At 41.8% G+C, this 18,763-nt stretch overlaps 1 protein-coding gene across 2 annotated transcripts; it reads right to left on the reverse strand.

Moving 5' to 3' along the window:
- Nucleotides 1-1,190: 1,190 nt before the first annotated feature.
- Nucleotides 1,191-16,695, reverse strand: NUDT4 (nudix hydrolase 4). Of its 2 annotated transcripts, none has more exons than XM_079937589.1 (5): nt 16,159-16,695; nt 6,225-6,335; nt 5,391-5,435; nt 3,443-3,530; nt 1,191-3,150 (listed from the first exon to the last, which is right to left on the reverse strand). In XM_079937589.1, the coding sequence occupies exons 1-5, from the start codon at nt 16,255-16,257 to the stop codon at nt 2,948-2,950; spliced, it is 546 nt and encodes a 181-aa protein (XP_079793715.1). In that variant the 5' UTR covers nt 16,258-16,695; the 3' UTR covers nt 1,191-2,947. The 2 variants fall into 2 exon arrangements, with proteins under 2 accessions (XP_079793715.1, XP_079793716.1); XM_079937590.1 differs by having other exon boundaries at nt 3,443-3,527; nt 16,159-16,693.
- Between the last annotated feature and the right edge of the window lie 2,068 nt (nt 16,696-18,763).

Consider the following 18,763-nt stretch of genomic DNA (forward strand, 5'->3'; position numbering starts at 1 on the left):
ACAGAATAAGCCAAGAGCCCTTGAAAATTGTTAAAATAATTATAACACAAACCCCATTAGGAAAGGGGACTAGCAATAAATAAGACAACCACAGTGGCATGACTGGTGTCCAATAAGATGGAAAACATACATTAGGAGCGTAATGGCAACACCTTACTGGTGAGCTGTTCCTTTTAACTCAGTTCCACTAGTAAGGATCATAAAAGGGAAGTGTATAAATGAACTACTACTAAGAGATAATTATATGGCCACCCATGGGAAAACAGTAAAGTTGTTACTGTAGAATGCCAGACAAGTTTTCACTTGGACAGTGTTAAGATATGTTAAAAAAAAAATTCATTCCCATTTTTTATTTGATGTTTCCAAATATAAAAAAAGTCAAGATTCTTACACCAATTATCTCAAATGAGACCATGCAAAGCAATTTAAAGTGTATACAACAATCATTCCCCCTTCAGTTTTGCTGCTTTATACAACTGTATGATCAACAGAAAATTGAATGGCATGTGCCTGGTTGGAAAATTTCACCGGTTTACAAACAAACAAACAAACAAACAAAACCCCAACAACACACATGCAAGATAGCTGCTACTTTGTGTCTGCGAATCAACTTACAAACTTTTTAAAATTTAGGAGCCACACGGAACTGAAAATTTTAGCTGCCCAATTTTATCCAACTACCCCACAGAAAGCACAAATGACAGTCCCAACACTGTAAACTTTTAAGAGTTGAGATAGTAGACAGTATTTGTTATTTATAGTAGATTCAACTGTTGAGTCTGCAAATGTAGGCTTTTTTCTCTTAACAGAAATAAATCTCCTTAGCGCCTTTCCTCTAATTTTGCTAGGCTGGGTTCCAAAAGAATAGTGAAGAACCCTTCATGTGAAATTTAAAGTGTGACGACTGAAATATTCTGATGCATTATACAAATTTTTGCTAGTTGCATAGTAAAGACAGGTAGTTTGCTAAATGGCACTGAAGAAAACCCGACCCAGTGGCACTACTTAGTCCAAATGTTTCTGACCAAAGAAAATTATACAACAATATTTATAGGCTCACTTTTAAGAAATGGCTGACATTAATACTGTACATATTTTACATGTCAAATACATAGTCCAAGGGTTTATAAAATAAGTTCATGCATTATTACTTCTAATATCATATACAAGATACCCAGCCCTCCCCCCCACTCCCAGTACTTCTGACAACATTTCAGGTGTACACAGTCTTATATACAAAAACAATCCAGTTTCTCTGCTGTGTTAAGTATATAATTTAAAGAAACTTCAGAGATCACTGAGGAAAAAACCCTTAGTCCATTGAAGATTGATACAAAGTGTCAATCTGTGGGATTTAAAATGTTTCCTTTTAAAAAAACACCCAGAATACATAACCTCTGTACAAAGAAAAATATAAAAATTCTGGATGATCACGTTTGATCACACTACATAATTTAGAATGAAATAGCAGTGGTTAAAAGTTTTTCTACTTCACTCATTCCTTTGACAGCATTAATTTGTGAACTAATATTTATATTTAGTTCAGCTGCATTTATGGCACAAGATCTCATTTTCAAAACAGTGGCACCAATTTTCCTTAAGTGTAACAGCACTCTATTTTTAGCAGCAATTATATTTTTAAAGGTTAACAATTTATAGAACAAATGTATAACTATGCTTATTTTCTACTTTATATTCCACCAGTTACAATTATTTACAAGAAGCTAACGAATGTCTACATATGGAATCATCTTTCACTTGCCCCACCTCATTTCTGACTTGGTCAGGGAAGTATAGGTGTTTCAGACAAGGTATTTATGTGTTTTAGATGGGATTCTTGGATTTAAGTGAATATAAAGACAAGTGTAAGACAAAGTAATTCTTAATTCAGGTATGTTCCAGTGCCCCAATATTTAGTTATATGATAAATAGTACCTACTAACCAGCTGTAAAAGATGAGATGTTCTAAGGTGCCTTAACAATCTAGGTCTGTAACAGCTGAACAAGAGGCCATTTCACTCAATTGTGATGCAGTCAGCACTGACTGGCATTTAAGGTGGTAACCAGCAAGTTTAACTAAAGAGATGTCACTAAATTAAAAAACTGGAAATATGTTTTTAAAAGCAATTTACATTGAGGGAAATGTGGTTCTCATGTATTCTGTGTAAGGAGAGATTATGGATGAAGGGGATTGGCAATGGAGCATGCTAACTCAAATTCCATGAATACAGTTTTCGTGATGTTATGTACTACATGCATTTTGCTTACTGTACCTGCCCTAACAATCACCAGCTCTACAGAGTTAAACTTTGTGTTAAAGAACTATTGAGTTTTAAGGGAATTGGCCATATCAGGTAGTTAGGGACATAATACCGGTTGTGAAAATTGAGACAAATGAGTTGACAAATTCCCGAAAATAGGGCCATATAGAAATAGTCCAAATCTGGAATCTATGAATCAAAATTGTGATCCTATGAAACAAGTTTTTGGGTTGATGGACTGCTTTAATATCAAGAATTACTGTCATAAATTACCACAACAGAAGGATTTGTTGAATATGTTAATACTGTGAATGAGAAAACAATTTAGGGGAAAAATATACCCACGAATAAGCTGATCTGACAAAAACCACAGACTGACATCAAATGGACAAAAAACTGAAAAAAAAATGCTGTGAAAATGCCAACCAAAATAATAAGGTTGGTGGGCTGGGGGCACAGTTAAGGCATCTAAAAAAAATTCCACATGGCTTTGGCTTATTAAAATATTTTACACTATTTTTTTTTTTTAAAGAAGATTTGAAAGCATCTGAAAAACATGCAGATTGTTTGAAAATCCTGCATGGCAAATTCAGACAGTTTGCAAGCGTCATTCAGATGTTTGCCAAGGATAATAAAGCCTCTGCCCACGAGACTGCACATGGTGGAAGAGGTCCTTCCAATTCTCTCTATCTTACACTAGATGGCAGCCCAGAGGTCTGTGCAGCAGTTACAAACAGGGTGTTACTATCTGGAAGGGAAGGGACTGTGGAATTTCCATTGGTTGGAGAACAACCCAGCTTTAGTTTTTCCAGGTACTCGGCATGTACAGGCTTATGACACTGGAGAACTTTGATGGCATCTTCTACTTTGAACCACTCTCTCTTTCTTCCTAAAAAACAGTATGAAATTGGTTACTAAAAATAAAAAATAATGAGGTCAATTTTAAAAAGCTATACACTATTAACAATGCCCCCTCAACTGTCTCCACAAATAATGACTATGTTTTTGGGAATGGCTTAGACAACAATATATTGGGGAACAATTTTAAGATAATTCAAATTTGGAGATGTATATTGATCTTCTCTAAAAAGTAACCCAAAATAATTTAAGATGAAAACTGAATACACATATGTAGTATTTGAATTAAGAGAATTCAGATAGCAAAAGGAAAGGGAATTTACCTATATTAACAGAATCTTCCCAGTCTTCTAATATTTCAGTGACAGTAAGAACATAAACATATGTTCTGTGCTTTCGGTCTTGGTTCTGCTTGAATGTAAAAAGAAAAGCATTTTAATCTACAAGACCTAGCCATATACACATTTTCGTGTGAAAAATTCAGTGTGGCATACATTAGCATAGTCTATTTGCCAATATAGGCAAGTATACTCAGTCACATAACCCAGCCTAAAAGTGAGTTTATATGAGACAAAATATTTAAAATGGTGAAATTAGCTCCCAATACTAAACTTTTAGCACTTTGATTTCTGTCCATTAGACAATTTTCATGAAGAAAATCTTAAGATTGGAATGGAATCTATATTAAAAGAACTGCATTCCTGTCATCTTTATCCTAGGTCCTATTCCTGTGGGCTAATCCCAACAGTCTTTTGTGACTATGGAAACTGCTTCCTTTAGGACCTCTGTAGAAGAGCAAATAGCCCCAGTTCCTTTAGAACATGCCTCTTAGAGGGTCACAAGATGCATACAGAGCACAGCCCTATTAACCTAGACCAGGGCCTCTCAACCTTGACGATCTACTTCATCACCCAGGATGAAAATTTTTTTTAAGAGACACTGATTCAGTGAGTCTGAGAGGAGGCCTAAGTATTTAAAAGCTTCCAGGTGAACTATGCGCAGCAATGGTTGAGAATAATACCTAGGATAGTCCATTTCTGGAATGTTACATTGATATTTTAGTCCTATATGCCCAAACTCAATTTTTAACCATATTAAAACTGCTGCCTAGCCTTGTCTCTAGGTTCAAAATTAAACCCAAGTTGGCCTTAAGATGAAGGGGCTCATCTTCATCTTGACTAAAGTTAGCCTTGTTTGCTATAGTCTAAGACTTTAGATAATTGCCCTATTTTTTTTCTACCACAAATCACCTGAGCAATCCACTCATTCAGTGTCTTATGTCTTCGAGAATGAAAGAAAACTTGCAATATGTTTTCCAGTTTAACCAGGAGATGGTGCTATTTAACTGGCTAAAGCAAGTGCTGAATTCTGCAAGATTTTGAATAGTATCTTAAGAACTTTATTCTTAACAATTACTGTATTCTGGAAGTCATCAATTCTATCAAGTGCTGTACAATCAGAATTTTTTCTGAATCCCTGTAAAAGACTTAAAATTAAAATCTGTAAGGACTGTATTTACATAGTCCTACCAGCAGGACTAAACTAACACTTAATCTTGGGGGAAAAAAAGGTCACAATGTGTCTGATATACTATGTATCTAGGTCTGAATTTTGGATGAAAATATATTTGAGAACAGCTTGGGTCTCATGACCTGACCTCATTTCTCCCCACTTTCCACAGAATACCTGTCACTTCCAAATTTCCTCTCCACAAATTCCATTCTGACTTCAGTCATAACAAATTATACAAGAAAATTCTACGCTTCTAGTATCTAGTCTGTGTATCTGAGTTCTGCATCCTCATGGTGTCCTTTCAGGATACCATGATACCTTTCAGGATACCATGTCATTATGTATATCACCCAATGTTACATGCTGAAGGCAAAGGGTACATTTCAAGACAGTATCCATGAGAAACGTAAGCCCTTAGGTGATACTGAGGATATCACCTCCTAAAAAGTCTATACCTAAACTGTATACAGTGAACCAAGAGGTAAGTCTGTCTATATCAGCCCCACTGTATTGTCATATAAAACAAATTACCACTGTAATAATGCTGTATAAAATTAATGGTATACGAAAGTTAAGCAGCTTTTACTTCCCTCCCTCCTAATCCTTATGACTTGCTTGCCTACTGATAGTTTTAGAGAAATGTCTAGTTCAGGCTGCTGCCAGAAGTAGGAAATGTCTGGTTCAGGCTGCTGGCCTGTTAGGAAGGAAGAAATCATTAATTCTATCATCAGCAAGATGAGGATTACTTTTGTAACTCACCTCAAATATGCCCAGGAGTCTGCCCAATTTTCCTTTGACTCCAGCCTATTAAAAAAAGATGAAATGTAAAATTTTTACCTCTACATAACAAAATTTATATGCAAGTTATTTTCTTTCTATGTGTTACACTTCCACTGCACAGTCCTGTTCCTTTTACCTAGTACTGTGACACTGGAACTTCAGTGTGTGCCCCATTCAAACCCATACTGCAAAATAACAAACTGGCACATGCTGTCTCCTAGAGGATGCTCATCCCTTAAGACCGTCTCTAGGAAACCTTTCCAATTATGCACCAACACCCAATGAGAGCCTTACCATTCACTTCTCATTTATGCCCTAAATGCTGTTCAAGTTTTTATGGCACTTGATCTATGCTGTTTTGCCCCTGGGTAACAGCAAGTTCTATCTCTCATCAGGTGTGAGAAGACAGGCAGGCCAAGTGTGCTTCTGTGCACGTGTGTGCCCTTATTTTACTGAACTTTAAGAATAAGCCAGTAAAATAAAAGCAACTGGCTTTTTTATTCATTTGAAAAGGAATTGTAGCATATGAGGAATGTCTCTGTGCATTTTTGCTCAGTTAATACAAACCTTGCTCTGGGGCAAGGCCATAATGTTATATGTTGATCACCTATCAGACTTACTGTCTATTTTTACCAGGTAGAAAAAAAAATCTGCTTAGCAAAGCACTAGCTGTAGTCACATGCTTTAAAATGTTGAATTAGACAACCAAACAGCACCTGTGGGATCTGCCTGTCTTCTTGCCTTCTCCCCGGTGTACGCAGCAAAGTGCCTTGTTTGTGAATCTCACCCAGAACGTGCTACTCTTCATCTTACCTCTTCATAAACCTCCCTCACGGCAGCACCGCCAGGCTCCTCCTCGGGCTCCATTCCTCCTCCTGGGACAATCCATTGATCTGGGTACCGACTGCTGCTCACCAACAGCACCTGCAAGATCGACCATAATTGTAAACCCCAGCCCCAGAAGCACATTCACATTCATTTCCCCATGCTACAACAGCAGAATTGGGCAATTGCAACAGAAACGGTATGACCCACAAAGCCTAAAACACTGTTTGGCCTTTACAGGAAACTCTGCAAATCTGGGTCAAGAACAGCATTAAGATTGAAATGTGCACACACTTAAAAACAAACAAACAAAAACAAACACTATATTATCACAGAGTAGTATCCTATTAGTTCACTTTTTAATGGTATCTGAAACAGGAAATATATATTCATCCTATAAGTGAAAATTTGTGTGCCAGGTTAGGTTAGAATTCACCGAAGTTGGGGGGGTGGAGAAAGGCTATGATAAATAACCAAATAATGTTCATGAAGGTAACATCTTGACTAACTTGAACAAAAATGTCTGCAAAATTACCTTAGTATATTGCCTTCAAGTAAACGCAAAGAATTCTCACCAGAAATCAATCAACTGAGGGCAAAGCTTGATCCCCAATGCAGGTTCTGGTTTTCTGACACTGTGCCAGCTGTCTGCCCAGCTTCCTCCCTACTGCCAGAGGAACGGATGGCCCTCAGGAGTTCACAGCCAGCCCAGAATTCACCTACTTGAGTAAGTTGCCAGAACTCAACCTTCCCCAAATGGAAAGTTCCAGGCTGACAGTAGTAGTTTAGCAAGTCCCACACCTTTCCCCCAAACCTCTAAAACAGGGTTGGAAGATGAGGGAACACCTGTCCAGGTGCACAATCCCCCTCAACTTGAAAAAAGCAGCACACCTTTGCCTATGGACACACCATCACCACAGAGCAGTGGATCAACTAATGCTCCAGTGATCTGAGCTCCGTTTCTCTCATTCTCAATCTGGATAGGACTCTACTGCTCCTACCAGCATCACTCCTCCAAGTATATAACTGGCAGAACAGTGGCAAGTCCAGAGAAAGCACTGTAAATTAACCCAACAGTTGACAAAGCCTTAGCTAAAGTACTAATGGCTGACACTGAGGGAACCACCAAGTCCAAATATAGCAATTTTGGTAAAGTAAAATGTAAGACAGCCTTAAATTTAAGCTTTCTTAAGTATTAGCAAATAGGGCTTATGTATCAAAATTAGAAACTAAAGAGCCAGAGTAAACAAATCTAGCAAGAACTAGAAAGCACAGGTTTCAACTTGAAGATGTTTATAACTCTACTGATCATAAAGAAGATGTGTTTCATTTCTTGATGCACATGGTGATGGGTACCAGTGTCGTCCTCTGTAAAAAGAAGTAACTATCCTTTCAAGACTGTTGAGTGTTAGTATTAAATACCTTAGATCCTAGACTAAATACTCACTGTTGGCCATTACTAGCTCTTCTGCTTTCCCACCAATTGAGTTGAATTAGCCTATCAAGACAAGCTTGTTGGGATGTCCCTGGTTGCACAGTGGTTAAGAATCCACTTGCCAATGCAAGGGACACAGGTTTGATCCCAGTACAGGAAGATCCCACATACCGCGGAGCAACTAAGCCCGTGTGCCACAAATACTGAGCCTGCGCTCTAGAGGCCGCGAGCCATAACTACTGGGCCCGCAAGCCACAGCTACTGAAGCCCGTGCGCCTAGAGCCCATGCTCTGCAACAAGAGAAGCCACTGCAATGAGAAGCCAGCACACAGCAACAAAGAGTAACTTCTGCTCTCCACAACTAGAGAAAGCCTGAGCACAACAAAGACCCAACCCAGCAAAAAATAAATAAATTAAAAAAAAAAAGATAAGCTTGCTTCCCAAATTTTGCCAGTTGTACTTGTTTTTATAATTACTGACAGTTAATGATAAATGACAGCAAGAAGGAATTACCAAAAATGGGTCTGCAAAGATTCATTAAAAATGTGTTATTAAAAATTGCTATCAAGGACTTCCCTAGTGACGCAGTGGTTAAGAATCTGCCTGCCAATGCAGGGGACACGGGTTCGAGCCCTGGTTTGGGAAGGTCCTACATGCTGCGGAGCAACAACTACTGAGCCCGTGTGCCACAACTACTGAAGCCCGCGAGCCTCAACTTCTGAGCCCACGAGCCACAACCACTGAGCCCATGTGCTGCAACTACTGAAGCCTGCACACCTAGAGCCCATGCTCCGCAAGAGAAGCTACCACAACGAGAAGCCCGCACACAGCATGCAGAGTAGCCCTTGCTTGCTGAAACTAGAGAAAGCCCGCATGCAGCAACGAAGACCCAACACAGCCAAAAATAAATAATAAAAAAATAAATTTTAAAAAATTGCTATCAAATTAAGTATGGATGAGATACTAAAAAAAGACTACAAGAAGGAAATTTTAAAAATCCAGAAAGTTAAAATTCTACTCTGTACAAAGCGAACTGCAAATCAGATTTCACCTTTGTATTTTATTCAAAAACGAGACTTGAGAAGAATCTACGGTATTCAAAGACTCTGACCCTATTATCAAGACTGGCAAATGAATGTAAGTTTTTAAGTTAAAACAAAAATGTTTAAGGCACCAAAGTGTTATATCTTACATCAAGGGAGAAGTAAATGGTAACCACCAGTCCTGACCACAGAGTTGGAAGCCTCTTTTCCTGGTTACTAGGTGTGAGTTAGGGATAATCTGGTTTCTATTATCCAAACAAAATTCTTACTACACAATGCTATGCTCTCTAAGCAACCTCCTTGATTACCTTCATAATGGAACAGGACAGTGCAGGTGGCTAGCCACCAGAAAAGTACATCTTCATTTAGTAAATAGGGAGTTTCAAAACCATCAATATTTATAATGTTTGAGTTCTGAAAAAATGAAATTCAGTGTCATATATCTAGGTAAATGACTATTATGTTCCTATTTGACCAAGACAGTCTTTAAGAACTAAATTACATAAGGTTAATAATGTTGAAAAACAATTAGTACAGTCTGTGCCTGTTTTTGAACTAACACTTAAGCTTCCGATTTAAAACCAAATCTTTATCTACAGGATATCACTATCATATGACTAAGCTTTTCTTCCAAATGATTTAGCTGAAATCAAGAACTTATGATGCTGCAAGAGTCTCTTGACATTCCAAAGTGATTAAATTTGATTAAACCATTAACTTCAAATGTATCTTTTAAAAAAATGGTCAATTTAAAATGAGTAATACCTAAGGTATACCAACTAAATGTTTAGATGATCAGCATCTAAACTAACTTAAGAGATCTGATAACGAGCCTTTGGTGATGGTACAGATTTGGAAACCAGTATGTTATTAAGTACTTGCCTACTCATCCTGAGTACTTTATTTGGAGTTCAAATGAGGTCAAGGCTACATGGGGGGTGGGGGGGGAAGGAGGATGGTGATTAAGAAAGAGCAAGAGGGCTTCCCTGGTGGCACAGCAGTTGAGAGTCCACCTGCCGTGCCGATGCAAGGGACACGGGTTCGTGCCCCGGTCAGGGAAGATCCCACATGCCGCGGAGCGGCTGGGCCCGTGAGCCATGGCCGCTGAGCCTGCGCGTCCGGAGCCTGTGCTCCACAACGCGAGAGGCCACAACAGTGAGAGGCCCGCGTACAGAAAAAAAAAAAAAAAAAAGAGCAAGAACTGAGGGATATATTCCATAGACAAGAATAAACAGAATTATGGCAGAGGTCTGCCAGGGTAGAAGAAACAAATCTGAACACCATAAGCAGAAACAAGGACAATTAAAACCCCTTCTACACATTGGAAGAATCAAAACCTATAGAACCATATCACAAAGCATTATTATGCAATATCTCCCTCTCACCCCCTGCAAAGCCATCTAAACATTCTATAACATCCCCAATGTAGTAGATCTATAATGTAGCTTTAGCAATGCTAACTAATGCTCTAAGAATGGTGTTACTAAAAACAAACAAAAACTTCTAGAGAAAAGGGTTCTCAGACTATCCACTTCCATCTATACTTTGTCTCAAAATAATGCTTATCACAATTTTAAATTCTATGGTTGCATTAACTTTTACAAACTTCTTTCTTCCCTCAGACTTCCAAAAAGGATCCATAATTTTACAGGCTCCAAAAATCCCAGGTTGCCTCTTAGACGTCTGTGATGCAAAATCTGAGAGAAAGTGGTGAAATTTGCTGGAGGTTAAAACAATCTACACTGTAAGGAAGTGAGAGAGAGTGAAGGGAGTGGGGATAAGGTGTAAAAGACAAAAGGGATGAGGGTACAGAGCAGTTGCTATGAAGTAAGTCTACTGATATTTGCCACTAAACATATATATGGATATGAATATATTTATACTTATATATTACCGTTATTTATTAAGGAAATGACCAATGCTTTAAAAAAAAAAGAACGGTATTACTGAAGTAACAAAAGATAGGTTACAAAAGCTTATTCAGTAAGAGGATACATCAACAGCTGACAGATCCATACATGGTCATTCACAGGTTTTAAATTCCGTTTCAACTACTTTTCTAGGCATATAAGATTTTATGCACCCAACAAGTTGACAGTCTGTCACATTAGTGACAAGATGACAAAGATGAAAGTAGACATTTTAACCTTCCAGATAAGCCAAAGCTGAGACCAAAGGAAAGATTTATAAAAAGGAGGCTAGTCCACCCACCAAGTTGCAGTGCTGGACTTGAATCACACTCAAACCCCAAAGCCAATGGCATTAGAGTGGTGAAAAGTGAAGACACTTCTTCCCCTGATTCAACCTGACCACCTTCACATCAGCATTCCTCCTACTGCACTATCAGACCTTATCCCTCTTCATGTACTGGGCAATTTATCAGAATAAAACACTATTCACCTGGCATTGTTGAGAAGTCATTTCTCACATTTGTCTTTTTCTTAGATACCTAATGTTTTAAGATTTGGAACAGAAGTATTCTTCACTTTTAGTAGCAACAGTATAGTGATAGTGGTCCACTTGGAACCAGTCCTGAGTCTTGCTGGACAAAGCTTTGTCTGTGAATTGGAATAACCTATAATATAGATTCTATACCCTATATTGCCCAAGTCCTCCTCACTGGGGATGCGTAAAAGCGTGTAACCTAGAAAACGCTGTTCAATGTCTATATAATGCAGTCATGCCCTCAGAGGCTGGAGGTACATGGGATTGTTAGTTCCCTACACCAAGGGGCCCCAAATTGCCCTTCGTGTTTCAGCTTTTACCCTTAGAACCGCTCTGGGTCATGGCCCCCTGCGGCGAACAACTAGTCACTACAAACTACCGCTTCTTTCCTAGAAAAAACAAAGCTATCCAGAGAACCCCTCAAGTGATGCCTAAATCTAAGAATGAAGAATTTTATTTTGTGAATTGTAGCTATTTAGAAGCTGTTTTGGGGTTGTTGTTCTTTCTTCCCACATTATCATGAATAAGGATAGCATGAATGGTTAAAACAAGCTCTACCGTACTTAACTGTTTCATAGGCATTTAGCCAAAATTAGGCCCGCAGCATATTAGGAACACCTACTACACACATACACATTTTAAAAGATAGTAAGTTACAAAAATAGTTATTATATCCACTAACCACTACCAACTGCTATTACTAAGCAAACTAGTACTACTTTTTTGGGCTATAGAGGCAGAGTGCTATAAGAAGATCAGAAATAACAGTGCATTGTGTTGAAAATGTGTTTAACCCAAATTAGATTATATGGATTGGTAGATAATGGTAAGTTGGGTTGACCATGACTTTTTCTCCTAGCATGTTAATGTTCTGAAGTGCTGAGGTAAACTTTTACAAAAGCAGAGAATGCCTTGGCGCTAAACCAAAATCACAAGAATAAAACCAGAGGTGAATCGTACAGAAGTGCCTTCCCTTGAAGGAAGTGGCTGGCTGAGTAGGCGAAGTAGCCCTTCTCTAGGTCTGGGAGAGCTGCGGGCACGGATGAAGAGGGCTGGTGACATTTTCCTGGATTTAGAAAAGGCTACCTTTGGATAGTTAATTCTGATGAAAGTGGTTTCCATTTGAAGCATCTTCAAGGAGTTAAATCTCTGAGGAAGTAAGAGTCCCAGAATATATGTCTGAAAAGGATTGTTGATCCTAGGGGTTAAAATACTAGTAGGGAGAAGTATTAATATTAGTTTTTGTTTATGAGAGCTCTGGTTTTAGAGTTCCGTAGGCTTTGAGACTCTACTCTTCCCAGCAAGTCTTAGTTTTAGTGCATGATTTTGTAGAATGCAGACATTTTGGAAACATACATTCTGCATTGAGATTCTACTATCTGTAGAATGCAGCCCCTGGCTCAGGGAGCTTAAAAATTAATTGGGGGCTTCCATGGTGGCGCAGTGGTTGAGAGTCCGCCTGCCGATGCAGGGGACACGGGTTCGTGCCCTGGTCCGGGAAGATCCCACATGCTGCGGAGCGGCTGGGCCCGTGAGCCATGGCCGCTGAGCCTGCGCGTCCGGAGCCTGTGCTCCGCAACGGGAGAGGCCACAACAGTGAGAGGCCCGCGTACCACAAAAAAAAAAAAAAAAAAAAAAAGTTAATTGGAACAAAAAGTCCAAATGGAAGTTCTTAAGACTCTTTGTCTATGTTTCCCACTTGCAACTGTGCCTGGATTCCATCCAGGATCAAGTCATTTCTATTTCTCTCTTTAGAATTCTAGCCTATTTTGCTGCCAGATCATTCTCAAACTTGAATACATCTAAAATCAAAATATTCCTTGTCCAAAAGTAAGAGTTCCTTTCTCGCCTAGCAACTCCTTAACCTTACATTTAAGGTGCTCATTGTTTTTCAGCCATTATTTGTTCTATGCTATCCTAAGCTGCAGCTTAACTAGACCACAGCCCCAAGTCTTACTGTTTGTGAGGCTTGGTTCTTCCTTTCCCACTCACTGAAATCCAACTCCAAATGACTTACGTTGAATCTTAACCCTGGAGTACCTGATGGTACTTTTAACCTTATTTTATTTCCTTTTTATCAGTTATTTGTCTAACCTCCTGCTGTACAGCATGTTCCTTACCAGGTGACACTTTTCATCTTTGCATCCCTGTTCCAACTATCATATCTGCAAATATGTTCAATGGAATCCATTTCGGGTTACCTTTTGTGAATGTATTGTCCACTTTCACTGCACAAGCAGAGTATCCCAGCTACTCTATGGAACACTTACTTGTTGCCTTGACTGGAAGCCCAACTGTCAAAAGTAAGGGTGGTTCCCCACAGAAATAACTAGCTGGAGAGAGGATCAAGTGAATATGAGATTTAGAAATAAAGGGGCTCAAAATGATCTGCCAGCTTCTGTGACCTCGAGACAAGTTACTTCTGCTGCCTAATTTCTTCCTATACAAATGCTAATGCTTATTATTTAGCTCACAGGGCAGAAAGAGATACAATGGGAAAGTACATAAAACCACACCCAAAAGAATAAAGACTCCTGCTGTTAGAACATCTTTCCTTCCTACAATAACCTATTCTAAAGTAAGGTCTACTGAGACCCCCTTCAGTACAGACAGCCAGACTAGAATACTGCATAGCTTTTGAGGGTCAAACAGCAATTACTATTTTATTTCAACTTACATTCTATAAACACAACTACAGAAATGAAGATCTTGAAGATCTAAACCAGACATTAAAGAGCATATTCTCTAACAAACCGATTCACTTGGTCTCACAACCTCCAGGTTGTCAAAGTTTTATGCAATGAACTTATCCACTAAATTCTCCAAATCTTGCTCTTTACTTCATTTTATAATGGCACTGGTCTCTTGAGTCGACCAGAGGCTAGGAATTTAGCATTTATTACAGTAGAAACAATTTCAAAGCACAAAAACAACTCATTTATTTGCTAAGGTTAACTTCTGAAGCTCTCCTCAGACTTTGCTTTACCATTCACACAATACAGATCATTTCAATTTCCTCCCATTTCCCATATCTTCCCCTGGGAACTTTTGTTTTTACAAAGCCTGAATTCCAAGTTCACGTTATGGCAAGACTTCAAAGTCACTACTTTCGCAAAGTCTTCCAAGCTCAGCCTCACAAAATCTCACTCATTCAAGCAAATCTCCGTGTGCCCAGTCGCTAGGGACTGAGCCCTGTGTTAAGAGCCCAGCATCAGGAGTAAGGACCCGATGCTGAATTCCGACTCTACCACTTCCTAATTACGTCATTTTGGGCAAAGTACTTATGCTCTGCAACTGTCTCCTCACCTATAAACCTGCACTAAGAGGATTAAATGTAACAAACTTAAAGGTCTTCAGGCAGTGCCCAGCACCTAGTAAGCACCCAACTAAGAAAATAATTACACAATAGGGAGCCAATCAGGTAAGATTCTTGACCTATCTTGATCACTTCTGGCTACTGTATTATTTTATATTCAAAGTTTGCCTTGTCCTAACATGGTCCTTCCCTCAAGGACCTTCTAATCTTTTTAACAGAATGCACTTAAAGCTTGTTGACTTTGTAAATGCTAAAAACCTTTCCCTCTCTACTTTCTGGCTCTCCTAAATAGGCCCAGTTCAAAGACACCAATTTCCCTTGAAAACTCTTCTGGAATTTAAGTTTAACCACTTAGAGACCCCCAACTGAGCACCGGATCAGCACTAAAGGGCTTGGTTTCTTTTCAAAAAATAAAGGCAAGACAAGAGTTTGAAGAGCACCATTCTGAGGCACTTTGATCTTTGTTAGCATAGTAAGAACAACTAAGCCACTGAGAGTACGCTATGTCATACTCACCCTAACTACAGGGACTGGCAATAAGGAAGCCATTAAATTCCCGTCTCCAGCTTTAGCCTGTAATTTTATTGGACATAATTGGTTATGGAAGTAGAACTCAGAATGTTAATGCTTTCCCTGTCTAACTATTTTAGAAGTGGCAATGCTGAAAGATTTTCATCGGCTACCAATCGACTATTATTGCTCTATGGAAATTTAAAGCAGTGAACCATTTTTAAATTAAATAAATGTAACAAATAAATAAAAACTGTTCTCCAGGAAAACCTCAACGGCCTCACTATCAACCCAATGCTGATGGGTGAATTACAGAAGACTGACTGCTGCTTCCTTTTAGAAAAAGACTGCTTCTCTCCAGACGTCAAGCCAAACATAGCAAAGCAGCTCTGATAAATATGCAGAGAGCTAGAGATTACTGTCTGAAAATGGCAACTTTGCCCAACTCTAGTCCATCTTCTCCCTTCTGGTGTGACTCCACATTTTTCACTACCCATCATTCTATAGCCAGAAAACTTTCCAAGAGTAGGCCTTGTTTAAAAAAAAAAATCAAGTATAAATATGCCAAGTGCTTGGAAGTTAAAGGATCCACTTGAAAGTGGAAATGACAAAACTAGATCGAATGAGTTTTTATTTTAAAGCACGGGGACTGGATATTCCATAATCATGCCTACATTTATCTGAAACCGCAAACTGCTGTAACGGGAGGAAAATGTAACAGAGGCAGAAGGGCTTGGGCTGCAACACTCACGCCATGGCTACCCTCTCTGTTACAACTCAAGGTTTTATCTTGCTCCACGCTCAGTTCGCAGGTTAAAGTGGTAACTCCCCCTAGGCGGGACCTAGACGGCCCGGGACCTTTTCGGGTGCCAGGAGGCGTCTCGGCCTCCTGTCCTAACCACGACCCAGTGGGAGAGCATAGGGCTGGGCGAGCCCCTTTGTTTCCACAATCAACCCAGAGAAAGGAAGGAAGGAGGGAGGGAGGGCGGGAGAGAAGGAGGGAGTGGGCTAATCCCTTCCAGCCCTGGGGCCAGACGGAGGGTCGGCTGGGAAGGGGATGCAGAAACGGAAGGGCAAGGGCAAGGACCCTCCTACTCCGGCCAGCCCGAACACCCACCCCAACCCCGCCCCGGCGCCCCCGAGGAGGGCACCGAGCGCGCCGACCGCCCTCACCTCGTCCTCCTGCTCGCTCCGGAAGCACAGGCACGCAGCCCGCTTCTTGAAGCCCTCGCGGTCATAGGTCCGCGTCTGGTTGGGCTTGAACTTCATCATAGAGGCGGGCTCTTGCTGCCGCTGCTGCTCCGGCCGCCGCCGCGGGGGCCTGGCCGCCGCCACCCGGCCGGGGAGTGGGGGCGAGGGCGAGTCGGGGAGCAAGAAGGCGAGGCGGCGGCGCGGCGAAGGGCAGCGAGGCCGGGTCAGTCCCGGAGCCGGCGGCCGTTCCGACGCGGTGCAGGGCGCGAGCGCCGGTCACTGGAGCCCAGGTGCCGGGGAGGAAGCGCCGCCTCTTCCCGGGCGTCCGCCGCTCTCCATGGAGCCCGCCGCCCGCTCGCCTCCGCTCTCTCCTGCTGCTGCAGCTGCCGCCACCGCCGCAGCCGCCGCCGGAGAAAGAGCGAGGCTCGAGGATCGCGCCACGAGGAGACAGCCGCAAGAACTGGCGCCGACTAGGCAGCAGCGCCGCGGCAGCTTCGCACCGCCCCCTCCGCCGTATTTAAGGGGACCGCGCACGCCCCGCCCCCAGGCGCGCCGCCAGGCGCGCCGCCCTGCGCGCGCCTCCGCGCCTGCGTGCCGAGACCGCTGAGGTGGGGGAGGGGCGGCGGGGACGGGGCTTCGGCCTTCAGGCTGCTCGATTTCGGCGGGGTCGGAGGGCTAGAGCTCCAACTCGGCGTGGGAGGACCGGGATCCAAAATGCCAGCGAAGGGACGGAAGCAAAGACCCTTACCTCCCTGTTTATAAATCCCGTTATTTTCCCCGTGACGGTCTTAAATAGCCTCTCCGTGAGAGGGGGTCTAACCACATACCTCCTCAGAAAAGTCGCTCCCTGGTCAGAAAATGCCTGGCGGCGTCGCCGCGATGGCAGTCTCCGCAGTGACTGTGTACACGTCCAGAGAGCGCCCGTCAAGTGCGGGGACAGAAGACAGTGGAGACCTGGAAAGGTGAAGACGTTGATTAAGAGGTTTTACTGTTTTTGTTTTGCAGGGGAAGGGAGAAGGCAGATTTCCTTTTTGTTTTTCAGTCTTTAGTTGGGGGTAGCGTCGCTTATATTCCCTCAAGAGTCAACTCAAGCTTAAACGTTTGTTTGAAGCCCTGGATAACGTCTCTCACTTTGTCCCACCCTCCAGAATGCATTCATTAATGCCGGCAATGGCTAATATCTCCTAAGTGTATCTCGTGCTGAGTTAACAGGCACAGCCAGGTGCTGGGGGCACAACGCTAAATAGAGTGGAATGTCTGCTCTCTAGGGGCGTACAGTCTCTCGGGGACTTGGGACAAACAACTCTTACGTTTTCAGGCAAGCGCCAAGATGGGAGCCAGGAGGCCTGTCTTAGTGTTAAGGAAGGTGGTAAGGAAGCTCAGGGGAGCCCCTCACCCCCTCCATCCTGTCCTGCCCACAGAGCCCGGGCCGCTTAGGTCCAGCCCCACTTGACAGTTCAGTCTTCATTCCTGGAGGGCCTACTGAGTGCCAGGCGCTGGCATCTAAAACCAGCCCCTGCCGTGCCAGGAACGTAGGCACCTGAGAGCAGACAGTCAATCACACAAGTACATGTAAAACTACAAATGTGACAAGGTCTCAGGTGGTAGAGGGTTTAATGGAGAGATTTGACCAGTTCTGCAAGTCAGAGAAGGCAGCAGGGCAGGAGCTGAGGTTGAAGGAGGAGCTAAGTAGACTGGGAGCCTGGTGCAGTTTTAAGGCTGGGAGAACTGGGACTTACGCAAAGTCCAGAGGGGGAGGGAGTGAGGAGAGTTTGTAGAAATGAAAGAAAAAGGCCAGTGTGCCTGCACCACGGGTGTGGGGAGGTGGGTTCCATCTCTGGCCCAGGGAACTGTGGGGGCTGACTGTTCAGAGCCTGGGGGCCCTTGGAGAGCTCAAAGTGGGCATTGGTCTTCTTTTTCTAGGCTCTGACCTCCTTTAGGTTAAGAACTGTTGTGTCTAACTCATCTTCTTGAATCAGGTGCAAGTTTGTACAATGACTTAATGTTGAATAAGTGATTTAAAAAATGAGATTTTTACCAAGGTACAATTGGAAACCTTATCAAGTCTATGCAGAGACATTTTCTAAGCCTTAGCTTTCTTAAAGAAACCACTTGAAGTTTATTTCCAGAGTTGCAAACAGGGATAGAGCACAGCTAGCTAGGGACCCCAGTACAGCTAATATGCAAATACGATTTTTAGATAATTGGCTCAAATTGATAAAGTGATAGTCTCACTGTAGTCTTTTTAAGTGACAAGGAAGATTACGTTTCTCTTTGCTTAAACCTCGTCAAAGGTCTGGCTCCTAGTTGGCGTTCACTAAATGCTGATTGACTGAATGTTGGTTCACTCAAGTCCTTCCCATTTTAGTAATTACATGAGCCGAAGCACAAATCAGAATTAACTGGGGAGGACTGAGGAGATGCCTGGAACCAACTCACCAAAGGCAGGAAAGGCAGCAGCACAAAACTAGTGAGCAGGAGAACAGGGCCACTTGCTTCCAGCTCCAGACCATAGGGCTTGGTTGAAAAGATCTTGAGTTCAGGTCTCACATATACTCAATTACTATATGTAGCTTTTCTCACCTCT

This window comes from Stenella coeruleoalba, assembly GCF_951394435.1.
Source record: "Stenella coeruleoalba genome assembly, chromosome: 11".
NCBI classification, from domain to species: Eukaryota; Metazoa; Chordata; class Mammalia; order Artiodactyla; family Delphinidae; genus Stenella; species Stenella coeruleoalba.

Excerpts from the sequence above, each read along its gene's own strand:
- NUDT4 (XM_079937589.1), bottom strand. The coding sequence starts at position 16,257 with ATGATGAAGTTCAAGCCCAACCAGACGCGGACCTATGACCGCGAGGGC. Across the intron at positions 5,436-6,224 it reads TGAGGGAGGTTTATGAAGAG|GCTGGAGTCAAAGGAAAATT; the intron begins GTAAGATGAAGA and ends TTTTTTTAATAG. Across the intron at positions 3,151-3,442 it reads GGAAGATTCTGTTAATATAG|GAAGAAAGAGAGAGTGGTTC; the intron begins GTAAATTCCCTT and ends ACTGTTTTTTAG.